This window comes from Pleuronectes platessa, chromosome 7, assembly GCF_947347685.1.
Source record: "Pleuronectes platessa chromosome 7, fPlePla1.1, whole genome shotgun sequence".
NCBI lineage: Eukaryota > Metazoa > Chordata > Actinopteri > Pleuronectiformes > Pleuronectidae > Pleuronectes > Pleuronectes platessa.
In genome coordinates this window covers 24,229,044-24,249,457 of record NC_070632.1, presented here as the reverse complement: position 1 = coordinate 24,249,457, position 20,414 = coordinate 24,229,044, and the positions used below count along the sequence as shown (strand labels likewise).

Genomic DNA, 20,414 nt, shown 5'->3' with positions numbered 1-20,414 from the left:
TGTACAAGGAATGGCTTTGAGATAACCATGTTTATCTTTTGTGTCTGTGCAAATAAGAAAGAACACTGTTTTTTGATTATATCTCTCTATTGTATCCCTGTTCCTCTGATGTCTAGTAAGCAGTGAGGCCCATTATAGGAGGTTTAACAGCACTGATGTATCGAGATGCTTTCACACCCACAGAGAGTCTGAGGCTGCAAGGTGAGTTGTATCACTGTTATTATCAGGCCATAATTCTCAGTCTCGGCATGTTTACATTTGCATACACATATATTATTGTCTTCATGATAACAGGTCTCATAGAAAGCTAATACATGCTCTGAGCAAAAAAAGATTTGTTCGGATTCAAGGAATATATGACAATATGAGTATATATATATAGTCAGATGATTATCCAAGCTCAATACTGGGTTTCTTCATAGTCAAATGACTTGTGAATACCTGAGGTGTATTTATTTATTCAGATCCTAAATATGCCATGCTGACATATCTATTTGTGTGTGTGTGTGTGTGTGTGTGTGTGTGTGTGTGTGTGTGTGTGTGCGTGTGTGTTATCAGAGCAAAAAGTAGAACATCCTGTTTCAGATATCCCCAGATGTATCCATCTTTATAATTTGATTCCGTTAAAACAAATCGCAGATCTGTGGTGAGGTTGTGAACAGAAGTTTGTGTAAAAAAGTTAACAAAATTGTTTTACAACATTTATTTTTGACGTAGCCTGGGTATCTAGGATTAAGTTAAGATATAATGTTTCCAATCTGAACTCACTGAACCCTCTGGTAAACTGAAGTATTGATCATATATGTCAATCTGAAAATAGAGAACATATGAACCTGATATCGCCAGAAAAAATATATATGTAGGAAGATTATAAGAAAGATGTCATAAGGCCATTAAAAAAATGTATTTGGTCTTGCCGGAGAACGTTGTCTGTAAATCGAACCAAGTGACTGCGGCTTTTAATTTGAATGTTGAAAAAGTCACAAACAAATCCAAGAGAAGAAAAAAAAAATATACGCACAAATGATGTTTAGACAAACTGAAGCTGAGGGGAGATTGTTTATGTTAACAAGCTAACTGACAGAAGAGAGTTGGGAGCACAGAAACTAAAGTCACAGACGGCAAATTAGACACAGACAGGAAGTAAAGTAAGAGGGAAACACAAGGGTTGTGTCCGAAATACTAAACTCATTCACTGCCCCCTACTCGCTATGTAGGGGGCACTACATTTTCTCTGCACTGGCAATTATGGAGATATGTTATGCCAGTCAAAAATCCCACAATAAAGTTTAAATATTTATGCTACACTTAGTATTAAAACTTTTAGGTAAAAGACACATTGAATGACCATGTTTATTAGGGACTATAAAACTGTAGACTGTAATCGAGTAAGAGACTTTAAAAACTCAAAAATGGAAAATCCACTATATTATGATTAGTCGATGATCACAGCCAAGAAGGAAGTTTCAGAGTAACACAGGGAATGATTAACTCAAAATGCAAACAAAGATAAATCAAAAGTCCCTAAAACAGAAACATAGAAAACAAAGAAAGTAGTGAATGGTAGTTTCACTAATTTATACATGTTTCAAAGGAATAAAAGCAGCAATAATAAGAAGAAAAAGATGAAGTCCTTTATTAGTCCCGCAATGGGGAAATTTGCAATGTTACAGCGGCAGGAAAACAACTCATAAGAAGCATGCAGTACTTGGGTGAAGGAGTATAAAGAATTAGAAATATACAACAAAAAATATAAAAATATATAAATGGGATTTAACACATATTTTCATATTTTCAGATGCTCACATTTTGAACTATCCTGAAATAAGATGTCCTCACCTCAGAGATAGGGCCAATACATTTGTAGCCTAGTGTACCAATGTAATTGTAGAGCAGCAATATGTGTAACTGAGCACAATACTCAATCCCCCTGTAGTAAGTCATTTTGGATAAAAGTGATAAATGAGTAGATGTAAATGTAACCTTTCAGCATGGGTCTGTTTTTGCAAACCCGCACCTGCACGGACCTTAGCCGTTATCATAATTCAAGCTGCAAGGTGCACAAATAGATTTAAACGTGACACCTTCTCATATTGCCCTGATTAAGTGTCGTAAATGAAAGGCTCTGTAGCATTACTATCTCACCGTCGTGCCGGTACAGAGATAACCAGCGATTGAAGTGCAGGTTTGATTTCTTGCTCAAGAAAATTCCGACAGATATGGGCACCTAACCTGTGACCTCTTTGAGGCTTGAGCGTCTGAAAGGAGGCCAACCCGACATACATTCCACTCCACCCAGCAACGGGTTAATCATCATCTGCTTTAAAGTCTTCTAATTTAACAGCCCTGAGGTTACAACTGGAACCAGTGGGAGAAAAGAGGGGAAAGAAGACAACGAAGGGAAAAAAGAAAGATCAAAAAATGCTAAAGAAGTTAAGGAAAGGATTGTGGAACTATCGCTACTTCACCCTGATTGTCCTCACACCACTGCTGCTGCTACCTCTTCCTGTTGTTGTCGGATCGAAGGTGAGACTTCTTTGCATCTCAACAACTGAACAAGATTAAGTCTTTCAATCAAAGCAAACTGAACTGAAGGGATAAAATAACATGCTCTTTTTATTTATTTGAAAAAGTGGTAATCACTTTGGTAACACTGTGGTCATAATTTATCTTTGTTCACCTTTGCTGCCACGGCACAGTGCACATATTCACCTCAATATCATCTCCACATTGCTGAGACTGCCAGTCACTCTAAAGTGTGGGAGGTGACGTTTCTTTCTCTTTTTTCGTATAGATGAATAAAGTAATCGACTAAATTAACAGTGGGTAAAAATACCAAATACCAAAGCCAGAACTCAAAGTTGTGATTAAATATATTGAAAAACAATTTGTAACAAGAGGGAATTAAATAAATAAAAATTCATATTTAACTTTGACAGAGGAAGTTAGAAGGACTAGAGACAAAAGCACAAGACTCAGCTATATCTGGCTGATTGGTTTGTCTCTGGATATGTATTTCTATTCATGTCAGAATGATAAATCCACACCATTGTTCTTTCTTAAAGTCTTATATTCCACATAAATGCAACATTATCTGTGTGTTTTGGTTCTGCAGGAGGCAGAATGTGCGTTTGTGTTGCTGCTGATGGCGACTTACTGGGTGACAGAGGTGATTCCACTGTCCATAACCGCCATGCTCCCCGCCATCCTCTTTCCTATGTTTGGCATCATGACTTCTACAGGCGTGAGTGTATCTCCTTGTTAGCTGAGCAATTTAATCGTTTTCGACTGAATGTGCATTTTCACCCTTAGGTTGTGATTGAATATTCTGTCCCTGGAATAAAAAAAATACCTTTAGAGCACAGTGCTGGGAGGCAGGGCTGAGACATCTCCCGCTACACACAGAGATCACAATTGCACAAACACACATGACATACCAAATTGCTTGCGAAAGCTGAATCATATATTGTCTAAGAGCCAGGAGGCTAGTATATCGGGTACTGAAGTCCTCGCTCTTAGACAACATTTTCCTGAATCCCAAGACCACAGTTGTTCTGTGCTGAGACAGTCGGGGCAAAACTGTATCTGAGGAAGGCGGTAGCCCCCAACAGTTTGAACTGCTGACACAGGTGACTGTCTCAGAGACTCAAATGGTCCGTTTGTAAGTGAGAGAGCCGAGGGGCAGGAGAGAATGATGGACGTCTCTGAACGGTTGACAGTGTTGTGGATTAGTTGTTTAGTTTCAGCATAGATTTGAAAAAGAAAAGCATCTTTCCAGATTCCCACTCACTGAAGAAGAAATAACTGTGGTTAAAAAGTTAGGGAGACAGCCTCCTTACGTAGTTTAACAATGACTTGTATGAAATATAATGCCTACTTTGAACTAACTGTTGTGTTTGTGTAATATAGCTTCATTATTGAATTTGTGCATTGTTCATTTATTTACTCATGATTGATCTCTTTATTATAATGTGTTATTTTCATTTCAATTACTAGGTTATAGTTCTCCCTTTATTATTATACATGCATAGCCTTAATCTTTCATTACTCTGTCTCTGTTTCTCCTCCAGGTGGCAAAAGAGTACTTTAAAGACTTCCACTTCTTGCTGGTAGGCGTCATCTGCCTCGCCACATCGATTGAGAAATGGGGTCTTCACCGCAGAATCGCCCTGAGGCTTGTCACCATGGTGGGGGTCAACCCTGCATGGTGAGTGCCACCCATCTCTGCTATAGGCCCTTTTCACAGAATATTCACTGTGACGTGTCACAGAAGGAAAAGCACAGGTGTAAAAACATCAATTTACAATGAAAGTATTCCATTATACCTCTACTGTTTCAGGGTCCTGGTAATTAAGGTCCATGCTGGCTCACTGTCAAGTCTCCCTGGAACACTATAGAAAAACATTTGTGGATGGCTTTTAATTATGTAGAGTCTACCTGACCAACAGACCCCAGTATGTGAGGACCGGCTGTCTGTAGTACGCAGGGAACAGTCTTTGTCTTCGTTCCTCTTCATCCTCTACACTGCAGTCTTCATCTAGCACTCAACCACCTGTCACCTGCAGAAGTTCTCTGAGGACTCTAATATCATCGGCTTTAGGACGACAGGGAATACAGAACGCTGAAGCCGGACTTTGTCGACTTGTGCCAGCGAAACTGCCTACAGATCAATGCAGGGAAAACTAAAGAACTGGTGGTGGATTTCCACAGTCACATACATTCTTATAAGTACCTGGGTACCTTTTGAAGTGCAGGGGGCGCTCCTTTTTATGACTGACTGGGGGAGACTTGATAGACTGATCAGGAGGGCCAGCTTGGTCCGGGGATACTCGCTTGACTCAGTGGAGGTGGTGGGACAGAGGAGGATGATGGCGAAGCTGTCTTCTCTGATGGGAAACCAGTCCAAGCCTCTGCAGGACACCATCAGAGCACTGGGTAGCTCCTTCTGCGATAGACTGATTCACCTGAAGTGTCTCATCACAGGTTGTTCTTTCCTGCGGCAGTGAGACTGTACAACCAGCTCTACAAATTAAAAACTACATTCTCCGCAATTATTAAGGACTGCACTTTAACACTTTAAGTCTCAACTATGCAATATTCACTGTGATATATTCATCTGTCTGTGCGATATAAATGGTTCATGTGCAATCGATTCAATGTATATATTGAGGTTCTTCCCTCAGGCAGGAGGCTGCGGTCCATCAGGACCAAAACCGCCCGCCACAAGACCAGCTTCTTCCCGGCTGCAGTTGGCCTTATCAACAAGGCCCGGGACCCCCACCTGACTCTGACTTTTATTCCGCCCCCACACCTCAAGGATGTGTTAAATTAACACATTATATTATATTATATTATACTGTATTACATTGCATATTGCAATCTGACACTGTTCACTGCCTTGCATCTTGCATTTCACTTTTTACTTCACTTTTTATACCTTTTTCTATTATATATATTTTATTTAGATACGTTTATGTCTAAATAAATGTTACTTTGTATAAATATTAGAAAAAGGGTTAGGTTTAGGGAGTAAATAAGAAGTAAATAGTGAGTAAATATATTTTGTTTCTTTTTATTGCTTTTCTTATGTGTGTTGTATTTATTGTGTTTTTATGTTTTTATATTCTATGTTCATTGTATGCACCAATAACCAGAGCAAATTCCTTATAGGTGTAAACCTACTTGGCAATAAATATATACTAGTTTAATTACATTCATATTTTTGTATAGTTATATTTATTTTGTTATATTCCTTACAATTAAGTTGCATGATACTTAATAATTGCTGATGTCTTTTAGACTCTTGTTACTGTAATACTGCAAATTGTGGGACTAATAAAGCACTTCTTATTTTACCTATCGTCTGCAGGTTGTTGTTAGGCTTCATGTCCGGCTGTGCCTTCCTCTCAATGTGGGTCCAAAACACCTCAGCTGTTATGATGACGATGCCCATCGTGGAGGCGGTTCTCCAGCAGATCCTGGGAGCCAAGGAGCGGGGATGTGTCGGTGAAGACAACCCCAACCTACAGCTGGATGGTATCGGATTTACAGTTGATTCTCTTTCTTATACATAAGAATTTATATGGAGACGCATCAAAAGTAGAGCTACTATTATAACAGTAACAAATACTGGTAAACATATAATAAAATTTAAAGGGATAGTTCACCCAAAATGAAAATTCACTTTATATCTACTCACCACTATGCCGATGGAGGGGTGGGTGAAGTGTTTGAGTCCACAAATCACTTTTGGTGTTTCAGGGGTAAACAGCATAGCAGCCAAATCCAATGGAGCCTCATTTACAACATGTTTCCAAAAATCATGTGTAAATTGATGTAAATTATCTAGTTTTAAGACAAATATGAATATCAGGGCTCTATTTACTTCAGTTGAATTGGATTTGAATGCAAAGTAATTTACTCCGTCTGCACCCCTGCGTTTTGTGGACTCAAACACACCTCCATTGGCAAAGTGGTGAGCAGATAATGAGTGAAGATACAGGATACAAGATACATTTATTAATCCCATACACATGCACAGACACACTCATGCAAATGGGGGGAAATTTGTCCTCTGCTTTGACCCATCTGGTGAACACAGCAGGACACACCGAGCAGTGGGCGCCAGGGGAGCAGATGTTGGGGGCGTAAGGTGCCTTGCTCAGGAGCACTTAGACAGTGGGGTAGGGAGAGTCCTCTTGGACTTTTTTGGACAGATCCAGGTGTTGTCCATCCAGGTGTGTTTTTTTATTTTTTTTGATTGTCACTCCGTGGATTTTCTGCCCATAGTTCAATTTTTCTGCCACTAGTCCACCGCCTCTCCCCTAAGTGTAAATTTAGTGAGTGAATTAAAATGTTTGGGTGAATAATCCCTTTAATAATACCACTATGTATTCTAGGATTATTTTTATTAACAATAATAGATTTCATTTCAAAATATTTGTTAGCTTTAGGTTGGTAGGTCTGGACAGGCTCATATCGGGTATCCACACTCTCGCAAGGAAATGCAAAATGTATTGGTACTGCAAAAAGAGATAATTGTGAGAGAAGGCAAAATGTATTGCAAGGGAAAAAAAAGGAACTCTCAAAAATACTCACAGTTTAGGAAAGCAGTTATAAAGTAGAGTGATTGTCAGCTAACCAGAAGGTCTGCGGTATGATCCAAGTTCGCCCAATCTGCAAGCCGAAGTGCTCTGAAAATACAAAACCCCAAATTGCCCCTCATAAAATAAATATTGTACACTGTAGAATGTGTATGTGGATAACAAACTGTATCGTAAAGCACTTCGAGTGGTCATCAAGACTAGAAAAGTGCTACATAAATACATAGCATTTAAAAATATTAGGAAAAAATGCAGTTACAGTAAATTGATTGGTTGCCCCAGTATGTCCTCTCATACCCTTTCTTGCTATCTCTGGTCAATAGCTCACCAACTCCCTCTAGCTCAACACAATCTTCCAAAAAACAAAGATGCAGCAATCCTACTACATCAACTCCTCTTTCTCCCCAGTTGAATAGTGCATCCCTTATGACGTTCACCCCTCTCACTGGGACTGATAAATCACAATTGACTGGTAGTCATCCTATTACATTGGACCCCATTACCACCAGCCTCTGACAAGCCAAATTCACTGTACATTTCCAACTCCTTTCAACCAGTATAACTTCTGCTCAAAAAGTCTTTACTCAAACCTGCTCAAGTACAAAACCATCATGACTTCCTCTCTTATCTATGACTATCAAGATTTTTTAAAACAGGTTACAGTATTCCTCTCAGAGAATGCACTCTTTTAACCAAAAAAGTTGACTTTAATCATGGCTACTCCACCGAAACGACTGTGACAGAAACCCTGAGAACAGCTCGAGCTGCAGGTTAGTCATCTGTTTTTATCTTGCTGGACCATTTAGTAGTCACAGTCGACCCCGGCATCCTGCCATTTGTACTCTTCGATATGGGAAAAAAATATCCTCTCCCAAAAGGGGTGCCCCAAGGCCTAGTGCTAGAGTCCCTTCTCTTTGCATTTGACACGCGTTGTTTATCATATTACTTCTATGCTTACGAACTACAACTATGACTGTCATTCGTGCCCGGTGCAGGAGCATTCCTTTCTACCTTTAAGAAGGTCTTACGGAAAGAACTTGCTAGAATCGAGTTCTCTTGTGAGAGCACCTTCTCTCTAAATCCAATCATCATTGTTACCACAGGTTAAATCCCATAAAATCATCTCTCACAACAAAATCACAGTTAATAAGAGATAGGAGATTTTAGCCACAATCTGTCATTTATTTTTGCAGATAATGACGACAACATTGACAAGATTAAAGAAATTGTGAGGTATGTGACACCTCATGTTTTTTTAACGTTCACTATTGCAATGCTCTGTTGCCATCACTGCCCCTCTAGGTTCTGGTTGTTTTAGGTTCCTGGGATTACGGTTCATCTTGTTGATATTCATGCTCAATCCTCTGTTTGTCAGTAACAGGAAGGATCTGGAAGGTCCTGAAGAAACCTTCACTGGTATTCAGATACACACGCTGCAAGAGCCTGCAGGAGCGCAGGTACAAAAACCACTGCACAAATTAAATCACAGTTTGTCATTATATTTGTCAGATTATTGTTACTACTGCTGCTAGTTATAAATTATAGTGATACTACTACTGCTGGCTCTGCTGCTACTACAGCTACTGTTACTTATGGTACAGTCTTTACTACTACTACTACTACCATCCTCAATACTATCACAACTTCTGCTGTCACTAGTATTAATACTAATACTAAAACTAATAATAATATTAATAATTCAAATTCCTTATTATTATTATTATTATTGTTATTGTTATCCTCATATTTACTATTATTCCTATTCTTATTTTTACTAGATCCTTTGTTTATGGAGCAGGATAAAACATAACATTTCAAAGTGCTTGCAAAACGAAATGATGAACTACAAATATAACGTTATAATATATATATATTAAGTGAGATTAATGAATGAAAGACCGAAAATATAACAATATAAATGAGTAAATAAATAATAATAAGCAAATAAAATAGGTTTGAAGAATGGCATTTTTTATTATTCAATTTTTTACGACAATTATTATTTATACAATAGTAGTTTCTCTGCAAGTACAATCTTTATATTAAGATCTACCTGTATACTTACTTCTTTAATGCCATCGCTACTACTTCCACTATTGCTTGTGTGATAACTACATTCACCTAATGCTGCTTTTCATGGGTAATTTGTCTCTCTGTGATGTAACAGCAGGCTTCGGTGTGTCTAGCTGCAGCTCCCAGTAGGACCAAGCAGGACCTAATGATATGTAAAGCCATGTGTATTGGCATCGCCTACTCCTCCAACATCGGCGGCATTGCCACGCTGCCTGGAACCTCACCCAACCTCATCTTCTCTGAATACCTCAACCAGTGAGTGGTTCAGTAAACGTCTTTGTATGTAAATTAAACAGTGAAAGATAACAAGTACAAATTAAAAGTACCTTGTTCTATGTTACTTGAGGATTAAGAGCTTTTGTGTGCATTTAAAAAATAGCAGTAAACCTCAAAGACTGTCTTTACATTCAGGATTTATCCAAACTGCAACTGCATTAACTTCGGGAACTGGCTCTTGTTGTGCCTGCCCATCAGTGTGATCATGCTGCTGCTCACATGGATATGGCTTTACTGGCTCTTCATTGGCTCAGAGTGAGTGTCAACACACCTTCTGCAACACTAATCACTTCCTATCTGTGTTTTATAACAACTTCTCTGTGTTGTGACCAAGTCACACCTACCTGTTTACATCAGGTTTTTTTTGTTTCACTTACTGTATGATATCCTCTTTATTGATTCATTATTATGATTAGACTAACAAATGGATGATATAAGTTCATAAAAGTTACAGCCTAACACATGAAATATATGTTCATAGTGGCTGTGGTTCTTCCAAGCTTTTCTTCAAACTTTTCTTGAAGGTTTAATCCTTTTAAAACCATAATTTTACTGTTTTTAGTTCTTGCTAGGTGTAAATAGATAAGAAAAAAGAAAACCTATCTGAGCAACATTTATTACATTTTTCACATTTTTTCATGTTTTTTCGTAAAATATACGTGTTCTGATTCCTTACTTAAAATGAAGATGAAAGACCGAAAAAGATGTCACTAACAGTTTAAATATTCGATCAAATCTCAAAATTCTACGATTGATACTATTTCAACACAACCGAAAGCTCAGACATGAGTGTGAAGCTAATGTTAGCATTAGCCTTGGGATGGTGTGAGAAAGGTTAATGATGAGCGCAGCTTACCTCGCACAAGATCACTAATATCCCCATTAGCTGCTAAACACTGTGTGCTCTCATCATGGCTTTAACCAATCACAGATTGTCATTTATTTCACTCTGAGCATTTCACTGTTGCCTATCAATAATGCCATCTGTCTCTACCACACACACACACACACACATACCCACACACACACACACACACACACACACACACACACACACACACACACACACTGTCTCATACACACAGTATCAGGTTCCTGTGGCGATGTGGAGGGGACCATTCTGAGAAAGAGAAGGCAGCAAGAAAAGTTATTGAAGACGAGTTCAAGTTGCTGGGAACCATGAGGTGATCATTCATTTATTCATTCATTCATTCATGCAATCAGTTTCATTATTAATTAATTTATGTTCACATTTATGTTCCTGTCAGTTATTCACATGTGCACGTTCAACTCTCATTCATTTTGAATGTGATGTCATCTTACATGGTTGTCCTGTAGCTTTGCTTGACTTGTGGTGTAGTTGGTAGAATTAGAGAAAAATAGGAGCAGCAATTTGCATTGCGTCGCACTGTAACGATACATAGTTATGCACTGTGCAACCACTGTGTATGTGCTCTGCAGTAGTTTTAGTAGTTAGTAGTGTGATACTGTGTGATAGTGTTTATTACTTTGTGTTAATGTGTACAGCCAGAATGCATCACCTGCCAAAAGTTTGAAGGTGATGCATTCAAGGGAATTTCACCCGCCTCTTAAGAGGTTAAGGAAGCAACGTTGCTACCAATAGCTTCAGGCAGTGCATTTAATCTGTAACTGGGTACACTACGGAAAGTATCCTGGGTTACACTATTAGGATTTTATTTTTTTCTAAGGCAGAGTTGCTGATTGACTGAAGCGATTTGGTTGGGCACTTAACACTACAGCCTGACTCCTCCTCACATCTACTTTCTGCCATGATTATTATTATTATATTATCTATGGTAGAGTCTTGGAGTGATCGAAGCAATTTGGTCGTGCACTCAACACTTAAGCCTGACTCCTCCTCACGCCTGTCTCCTCCTCACGTCTGCTTTCTGCATTCTTATAATTATTCAATATTTTCCACCAGTTCACTACTTCACTGAGCACAGTGTTTATGTCATTCTGGATTCATTATAGCCGTAGCAATCAAAGCACCATCTTCAAGCAAAGTCATTGGATGTTTATTAGAAATGGCTATTTATATTTCATTTACTTTTATGACTATGGGTAGAGAGAGAGAGTGATTGCTTGTACCATTAAAGTCATATAAGGCTGATTTGTCTCAGATCTATTTAGGATCGACACTACTTATTTTTCGCCATCTGTCTGACAGATTTTTCATAAAATGAAACTGAATTTGTTTTATTACTGTTCACGTGTGTAGTTTACGTCTAAGTTAGAAGAATATACTTAACTGCTGTTATTTTTTTTCACCCATACCTTCAACAGGTCTGTTAAGAATCCACACAATCTTCAGACCCAAGTTAAAAACGTTTCAAATTATAAGCTCTTTAATTAAGCTTTAAACCAATGCAGAAAACAATATGAATGTTTTAATTTTGCTTTGAAGACAATATGCCAAACAGAAAGTGATTCAATGAATGCCTTTGCAATGACGGAGGGGACCATCCATCAGTCTCAGTCTCAGTCTAATACAGTATTTGTTATTGTTGTTTTGTTATCCATAATGAATTGTTTGTCAACCGATGCCTCGGTTTATATAAAGATAAACTACAGCAGTTAAAGATTAACACATTAAGGCTGTTTTGTGTTTAGTGTGGTGGTCTCTCCACGGCTGATACATAACTTCATAACTTAGCATTTGTAGCAAGTCTGAACACGTTGTAATATTTATATGTTTTCAAAGACTGCTTGCACTTCAGGGGCCAATCAGATTTCAGCTAGAGCCAGTGCCCCCCCCCCCCCCCCCCCACACACACACCCCCCGCCCTGAAACTGCCCCTGCAACACAGCAAGAGACTTTGGAAGAGTTGGTCATTGTTGGGGCACGAATGGCAGGAGCTTCTGTGAAGTTCTGTTATTGAACTGGACCCGAAAGCAGACACAGAGAGGAATGGGTTGATGAGTGAACAAAGAGTTCCTCTAATCGAGCACAGAGGCAGGCAGGTTACAAGCTGGGGGCTTGCTGAGACTGAGCCTGTGATCCAGTGAGCTGGAGATAAAGCAGGCAGGTTGGCACTGGCGGTCCACAGCGTGTCAGAAAGAACAGTCCATCGACAGTTCCATAGAGCTGCGGTGGATGGATCCCTCATTACGAAAGATGAATGCACATTTTAGAGCTCAGTGGTGCAGAAACATAGGCACTGGTGTGTGTACACATGTGTGGCAAAGGGGATGTGGTTAGGTGAGTCATCCTTCGCCATTTTCTTGACAAGGGAGCGATGCTGGATTTGCATAAAGAGAATGGTACAGGTCTGAATGCTTGGCCCCTTCAGTGTGACAATCCAGAGGTCACAGGTTTCATTGAAAGACTTGATGAGTAGGAAAATCTAATGAATCATCCCCTGTGCTCTTCACAGTCAGCAGTCAACTGAACAACAAATGAGCAAATACATGGTCTTCAATTCACTACACCTATATTTACTCATTCTTGGAGTGTGCATGTTCTATCATGCATCGATTAAAGGTTCAGTGTGTGGAATTTAGTGACATCTAGTGGTAAAGTAGCACGTTGCAGCTGAATCCCCCTCATCCTCCCCTTTCAAATTTGAAAGAGAACCTATGGTAGCCTTCAGTTGTCATACAAACGTTAAAGTTTTTTAGTTTGTCTAGTTAAGACAAAAAAACATGGTTGCCTCCGTAGAAAGGACCCGCTCCTGATGTAAATAAAAAGTTTCATAAAATTTAGATGAAACACACCGGTGAGAACAACACGAGGACTATTTTATATACAATTTCTGCTAATAGATCCCTTTCACCTAAATCTTAAGCATTGAACCTTTAATTAATTTATTTGGTAATTTCACACATGTATTCCATCATTCATTCATGCAATTATTCATTGGAGTGTTCATTCATTCACTAATTGATTTTATCAGCCAATAATATGTTCATACATACGTTAATAGATTCATAATTTCATTTCATTCCGTTCAGCTCTCAGGAGATCGTCACTGCGGTGGTTTTCCTTCTGATGGTGCTGTTGTGGCTGACCAGATCTCCAGGGTTCATGCCTGGATGGTCAACACTCTTCCCCCAGTGAGTCTCATCCATGTGTATATTACACTGGAGTTTATGTTGATTCAGTGGAGCAGCAGATTAAACCACTGCTGAAAGCACTGATTCCACCTGTTTGATTTGATTGGCAATCAGTTTTTTTTTTCCATATGAACGATGCTCTGTCTGGAGCCACAAGGAAACAGGGGTTGCAATCAAACTTTCATTTTATTTTATCCTGAAATATCTGAATGATGAATCTTACAATGATTAAAATGATAACTGCCATGGTTCTAAGAGAAAAGAAAGACAAAATACTGTCAAAACAAACCATAAATTCAACTTTGAGTCAAATACAGTACATACAAACAAAATACAATTAATATTTCAAATGATGATTAGCTGAAAACTGCTAAAAAAAAATTAGATGAATAGTTAGGAGTTACGATTCTTCATGTAAACAGATACAATTCTAAATGAATAGAAATAAACTGCAACTTGCAGTGAAGGAAAAACAAAAGATACATCAGAATCACCACCAAAAACTCAGTCTAGCTGATATGTTTGGAGAACAAAGAGGACCACCAGTATGCTTCCTGAAGCTTTAAGAAGTTGAGGGAAATAAACCTGCAGGTTCCAACAATATTGTATTTTGGGGTGTTTGGATTAACTTGTTCAGCAGGACACAATGGTCTTAGGACTGAGAGCAGCACACTGGCAGGGGAAATCAAAAAAGTATTTAGAGATAAACAGGTTGTTGGTTTGGTCTTTTCAGGGGATGTTTTGATCACCTGACTGATGATTTTGGAAACATGATGATCTTCTTTCCCCTGTTCTTGTCTTGAGCAGTCACTCAGGCTACATCACTGACGCCACCGTAGCTCTTCTGCTGGGCCTCTCTTTTTTCATCTTACCTGCCAACGGACCCTACAAAAAATATGGTAATTTCATGAAATATAACAATCCATTTCTACCTGTTATTTTCTGCTCATGTGAGCAAGAAATTTGAATCTCTCTCAACCCAGAGGCCATGATCTCCTGGAAAGAGTTTCAGGCCTCGATGCCGTGGAAAGTGGCCTTGCTGGTTGGTGGAGGCTTCGCACTCGCTGAAGGCACAAAGGTGAGGTGCGTCTGTCTGTGTCAAACATGAAAATACATCCACCATGGGTTTGTCATCCGCAACGAGGTGATTGATGCCTAAATGTATGATGGAAGAATCTCTACAACTTGCTGACTAACTTAGTTTTGCACAAATACTGGAAACAAAGGGGGTAGGGTTGGTAAGTTGTACCTACATCACTTTGTATCTTTTTTGTTTTTAATCCTTTTAAAATCCTGGTAGCCATCAATAAATAATAAAAGGGAAAAAAGCCTAATTTGTGGCCCTCACATGACTGAGATAAACTAACCAATACATTCATTTGGTATGTATGAAATGATTGGTCTTTGTACCGGTCTGAAGCAGGCACAATATTAAGACATTAGCAAGCTTTATGCTTACTTTAAAAATATCATATCTTTGTTATATATATTTTTTGAATTGCTGCAAATCTGCTTTCTAGGTCAAATGTTGAGGCAATATGGGGCCAGAAGATAGTCAGAAGTTACTGATCTCAAAGAGAACTGCCACTACAACTGTATGCCTTTACTATAGTTTTATAGTCTTTGCTAACATTCACATCGAAGCATTACAGTGTCTCTGCAGTTTGATCTATAATTAATGAACAAAAAATAAGAAAATAGAAATCGATAATATGGGTCAAGTTACTTGTCGTTAAAGTATCAGTTCAATTAAATAAAAAAAGTATTGTCCATTCACCTGACACTCACCTCAACCATGCCTGGCACATTCAGCAGCAGTTTAAAGTTTAAAAAACACTAAATATATATATGTTTTTAGATATGACTTAAAATATACTGTGCACGGTTTGAAAGGACCTTGATCAACAGCAAGTTCCGAAGACAGTTCACTTGGATGATCAATGATTAATCCAGGGTGTCAGGTTTCTGAAAAAAGATGTTGCTGTTGTGATTTTTCAAGTGCACATTTGAAGGATTTTTACTTAAATCTATCTATCTATCTATCTATCTATCTATCTATCTATCTATCTATCTATCTATCTATCTATCTATCTATCTCACTGACAGATCTGAGCAAATCAAAATCAACGACCTGCATGACTATATTCATGTTCGCTTCATTGGGTGGTTAAAGAGGAAACAGAGTTTCTTGTAATTTTAGAATAACTGACCCTAAATGGGCTAAAACCCACCATAAGTACACATTAAAACTGGCTTAGAAGTTCTAATGCGCCTTTGTGTGTATGTGTGTGCGTGTGCATGTGTGTGTGTCTGTGCGTGTGTGTGTGCGCGCCCATATGTCTGCAGGAATCAGGCCTGTCCCTGTGGGTGGCGAAATTGCTGGTACCTCTGGGTGATCTGCCAATCTTGGCCACGATTGTCGTCGCTTGCATCATCGTCACCACGGTAACAGAGGTCGCCAGCAACGCGGCCACTATCACCATCTTCCTCCCCATCCTCTCACCTCTGGTAGGTTCTCACAGTGTTATCTTCTGCACAGACAAGCTCTTCAACACCACCTGTGGTTTTAGTTTTTTTTTATTTCAAACACCGGTCGACAGTGGGATTTCCAAATGCAAGACGTTGTCACCTTGTGATCAGAAAATTAACTGATGACAGATATTTAACAGCCTAGATATTTAATATTGAATAATTCTGTTTAAGTACAGAGGATTAAGACAAAATGAGAAAACTCAAACAGCATACAGGACAGAAGTACAGCATCATCTCTGCAGTTTCCATAACAATATCTATTCTACAGTCTTTATGCACAGAACCAGTTATAATATTCATGGTAGTGAGTAAACATGAGATGTACATCCACGAGGCAAATAAATTCCTGCCATACCTCTACTTCTAATTTTATAACAAACAAACTGTCTCACAGATGTCCAGGGGAGATATTATATTGATATTGAACGTATCAAGTGTCCAAATCGGACCAAATCCTGCCCGACCTTCATCACCACTAATAATACACATGCCAATTGTGAAGTTGACAAGTTCAACGTTTCGTGAGATATGTGTTCTACATATTCGTAAAATTATAATTAGATGAATCAATATAAAAATTAGAGCTGTGAAAAATAACGCGTTAACGCGTTATGATTAAATTACAGGATTAATTCGTTTTTTTTTTTTAACGCATTTAACGCATGCGCAGAAGGACCTTCCAATTCCGCCGCCTCTGCACTAGTCGCCGCTCTAATGCAGTCGCCGGGTTCACACCGGACGCGGAAGCGACGCCGAAGCGAGGCGTAAGCGCAGCGCCAATCCTCTGGCTCCCATCCACTCCCATGTTAAACCGCAGCGCTGAACACACCGGAGGCTGAAGCGTAGCATTGTGCCGCGGCTGCCTAGCGCCATGAAGCGATCGTTTCGGCGTCGAGTCTATTTTTTCCGCTTGACGCGAGCGTATCGCGACAGGAAACACACTGAAAAATTATTTTAAACGATATAGATGACATATTTTATATGATATAAATGACCAAATATGCATCCCATACTTTGTATTCACCTTCTGTTGTCTTGGAGTTTTAATTTTACCACTTTTACCAACCACATTATTAAATGTCCCCGTCTGCCCATCCACTACAGCCACACAAGCAGTCATGAAGATAAAAAAGAGAGGGGGGGGGGGCTACGTATTCTCCACATAGGCTTGAGTGGAGAATACGAAATTTACCCTCGACACCCGACATTTACCGGAGCTAACAGCGGAGAAGTTCTTCAACATGGATGACATTAAATTAATCATTGAAGTGGAGAAGTAACTTGAGTTGTTGATTCTCAGCATATGTTGTATAAAGACAACACCAAAAAAGACACATGTTGGGACGCTGTTGCAGTTAATGTTGGAGCAACAAGTAAGTATATGCTTGAAAAAAAATGATTAAATGCCGTTTTTACTGCAGGCTGATAACAGCAGAAGTATGTGATATTATTAGTAATGCGCGGCGCTTCGGCGTCGCTACCGCGTCCGGTGTGAACCCGGCGACGGCAGCTGCCATTCAAACAAACAAACAACATGGATAATTCTGATGAACCTGAGGACCTTCTGGACGGGAAGATCGTGTTCCAAAAAAACAAAGATCGAACATTCAGTAAAACCAAGGTGATATGCACACTCTGCGAGAAGACGTTATCGTTTCACCGTAGCAATACCCGCCTAACCACCGCAACGCGAAGCATGTGTTGGTCGGCAAGGGGCGTTCAAGTGGAATGCGCCAAACCAGACTCACTCGCAGGACACATTGTGCAAAAGAAGCGGTCAGCTTTACTGTCAGAGAATTTGAACAAGTTAGTTTGCCTCACCAACTGGCTAAAGAACGAGTAGCTAAGAGGGCCTTTAGAGGCATTAGATTGTATCATGGTGTGGTTAATGGTTGTGTGACAAAAAATATAAAAAATGTCAACCATCCTATGGCTAAGAAGCTCAAATAATTTCTGTTTAATTTAAAAAAAAAAGTTTTATTCAACCACACAATGGCTAAGGAACCCGAATTCTGTTTAGGATGAAGATTATATTAATGTTCCATATGGAAAAGCAATGATAACTGCTGAAGAACTGCTGAGTTGCAGCACAAAAGAAAAGTTAAATGTCATAAATCTTGTTTTCACAAAAATATTCCGAAAAAATCGGTAATGTGATTAATCATGATTAATCCATAGAAACCTGTGATTAATTTGTTTAAAAATTTTAATCATTTCACAGCCCTAATAAAAATATAGCATTTTTTTTTATGTGATTCAATTAAGAAAACAGCCAAAAAAAGCTAAGTTGAGGAAAATAATTAAAGCAGCTACTTCATCATCTAATAGTGTTGACAGCTCAGGTCTCTTTACAGTTGGGACAATAACACAGGACGTTAATATCCCAGTGTCCAGTGATGCATTTGTTAAAGAAGTTGTGTCCACATGGTAAAGTGATTGGCTCAGTGAACACATCCAGACATATGAAGCACAGGAGCTGATCCTCAGTCAGCAGACAGCTGACAGCAGACCTGTCTACACATGGAGGAGACTAGTCAAAGAGTTATCATGCTGCACTTGCATTAAATTGCAATTGCATGATTACAAAAAATTATAAATAAACAAATGCTGGTTTAAACACAGTGGATATGAACTACTTGGCTTCCCAGTGCAGCAGAGACTCTGTGTTGATGCGAACAACTTGATGAAGTCAGTTTAATTTTCTTTCGTTAGAATCAGAGATCCCTGACTTTAACTGCACCTCTGCTCTCAACCTGACGCTTCATTCCTTAATGTGACACTGAATCACTTCCCCTTCTCCAGCAGCCCCTCCTCTAAGTTCTGCTCTGGCTTTTTTTGGGTGACAACAGTGACTTGATAACAGTGACGTCACTTTGAGTAAAAGATTAATTTATTCTGGCACGAACTACCTGCAGACAACATCATTACACAAGCCAATAAAACAGGTCAGAGAAAAAAAGATGAATTCCGCCTTTGTCTTTGGGTCACTGTGCTTTTATAATCGTCCTTCACTTTTTTGTATGAGTCCAAAGTTCTGGCCGCTGTCATGTTGATTGACCAACTCGAACTCAAATACACTTCCTAAATGTGTCTCTATCTACACTCAATTTAAAACCCACAGAACATTAACAGGATTATTTCCTCAGCCTGATTTGGATGATGTCCTTTTAGCACATAGGTAATGGCGGAGCTGGCTAATGTTTACAAGCTAATTAGCTAAGTATGCTGATTTCTTCAGGAACAATAATGGAAGTAACTTCAAGACTTTTCTCTGAGTTTGAGATGTTTGGATTTTCTAAATATATTTGAAAGTTAAACCAACTCAGCCCCAAATCTTGAAGCAACCCTCCCACCCTAATCAGCTGGTACAGTTTGTGTTTATTAAGTATAGGATGGAAGATGATTGGAGGTTCAAACTGCTTTGTATGAAATGACATTCCCACTTTTAACACTTTCGCTGTTCAGTGATAAAGCAGTTTCACATGATTAGTGTTTCACCAATCAGATTTTTGCCTTCCACTGAGCCTGAGTGATTTCTTCAGGCTGAGGCCATCCACGTCAACCCACTGTACGTCCTGATCCCCACTACCCTTTGCACATCCTTCTCCTTCCTGCTGCCAGTGTCCAACCCGCCCAACGCCGTCGTGTTCACTTACGGACACATCGACATCATGGACATGGTGAGTCCTGTCCTACACAGAAACAGGGTTCTTAGCAAAAACTGTAATATACTGATTCATCAAATATATGTTGGCAGCAAAGTTAATAAATGCAATGTAAAATTTAATTTTGAAAAAAGACTTTTTTAAACATGTCAACTGAATGATCATTGCTGCAGGTGAAGGCGGGGCTTGGCGTTAACGTAATAGGCGTCCTTGCCGTGGTGTTCGCTGTGGTGACATGGGGTGTTCCACTATTCAATCTGAATACGTACCCTGACTGGGCGCCGGTCCACCCTGGTTTTAACTCAACAACACCTTGAAAACTGGTCCCATAATCTGGTTAACAATGAGAGGCTTCCAGGGGCCTCTTGAGGGAGGAGAAGATTCATGTTTTTTCACTCACCGAAAGATGAGTGTTTTTATTTTTATGTGGTGGTTTATTTCCACCAACAGCACATGCTAACATTCAGGAGCCTCGTTTTAAGACCAGTATTTAGAAATAGCACTGATAATTTAAATCACAAGTATTCTCTGTACATATTAATCATTGAAACCTAAGAACTATAATTAAAGTATTATTTTGTTGTAATTTTTTGATATTGGCAAAAATCCAATGTGTAGATCCAAGAATTATGTGTCAAAAACCTGCGATATTTCATTTTTTTTTGCCATAAATGCTGTTACTGCTGGA

The 20,414-nt window shown here is 39.1% G+C and overlaps 1 protein-coding gene across 1 annotated transcript; it reads left to right on the top strand.

Annotated features, from left to right (window-relative positions):
• Positions 1 to 2,415: 2,415 nt before the first annotated feature.
• slc13a1 (solute carrier family 13 member 1) lies at positions 2,416 to 20,043 on the top strand. The gene is made up of 15 exons (XM_053426866.1): positions 2,416 to 2,526; positions 3,116 to 3,244; positions 4,071 to 4,207; positions 5,870 to 6,036; positions 8,297 to 8,336; positions 8,479 to 8,560; positions 9,274 to 9,431; positions 9,588 to 9,707; positions 10,538 to 10,636; positions 13,428 to 13,529; positions 14,337 to 14,428; positions 14,513 to 14,607; positions 15,876 to 16,037; positions 19,604 to 19,741; positions 19,900 to 20,043. The coding sequence occupies exons 1-15, from the start codon at positions 2,422 to 2,424 to the stop codon at positions 20,041 to 20,043; spliced, it is 1,770 nt and encodes a 589-aa protein (XP_053282841.1). The 5' UTR covers positions 2,416 to 2,421.
• The last annotated feature ends 371 nt before the right edge of the window (positions 20,044 to 20,414 follow it).

Excerpts from the sequence above, each read along its gene's own strand:
- slc13a1 (XM_053426866.1), top strand. The coding sequence starts at position 2,422 with ATGCTAAAGAAGTTAAGGAAAGGATTGTGGAACTATCGCTACTTCACC. Across the intron at positions 2,527-3,115 it reads CTGTTGTTGTCGGATCGAAG|GAGGCAGAATGTGCGTTTGT; the intron begins GTGAGACTTCTT and ends TTGGTTCTGCAG. Across the intron at positions 8,561-9,273 it reads AAGAGCCTGCAGGAGCGCAG|GCTTCGGTGTGTCTAGCTGC; the intron begins GTACAAAAACCA and ends ATGTAACAGCAG.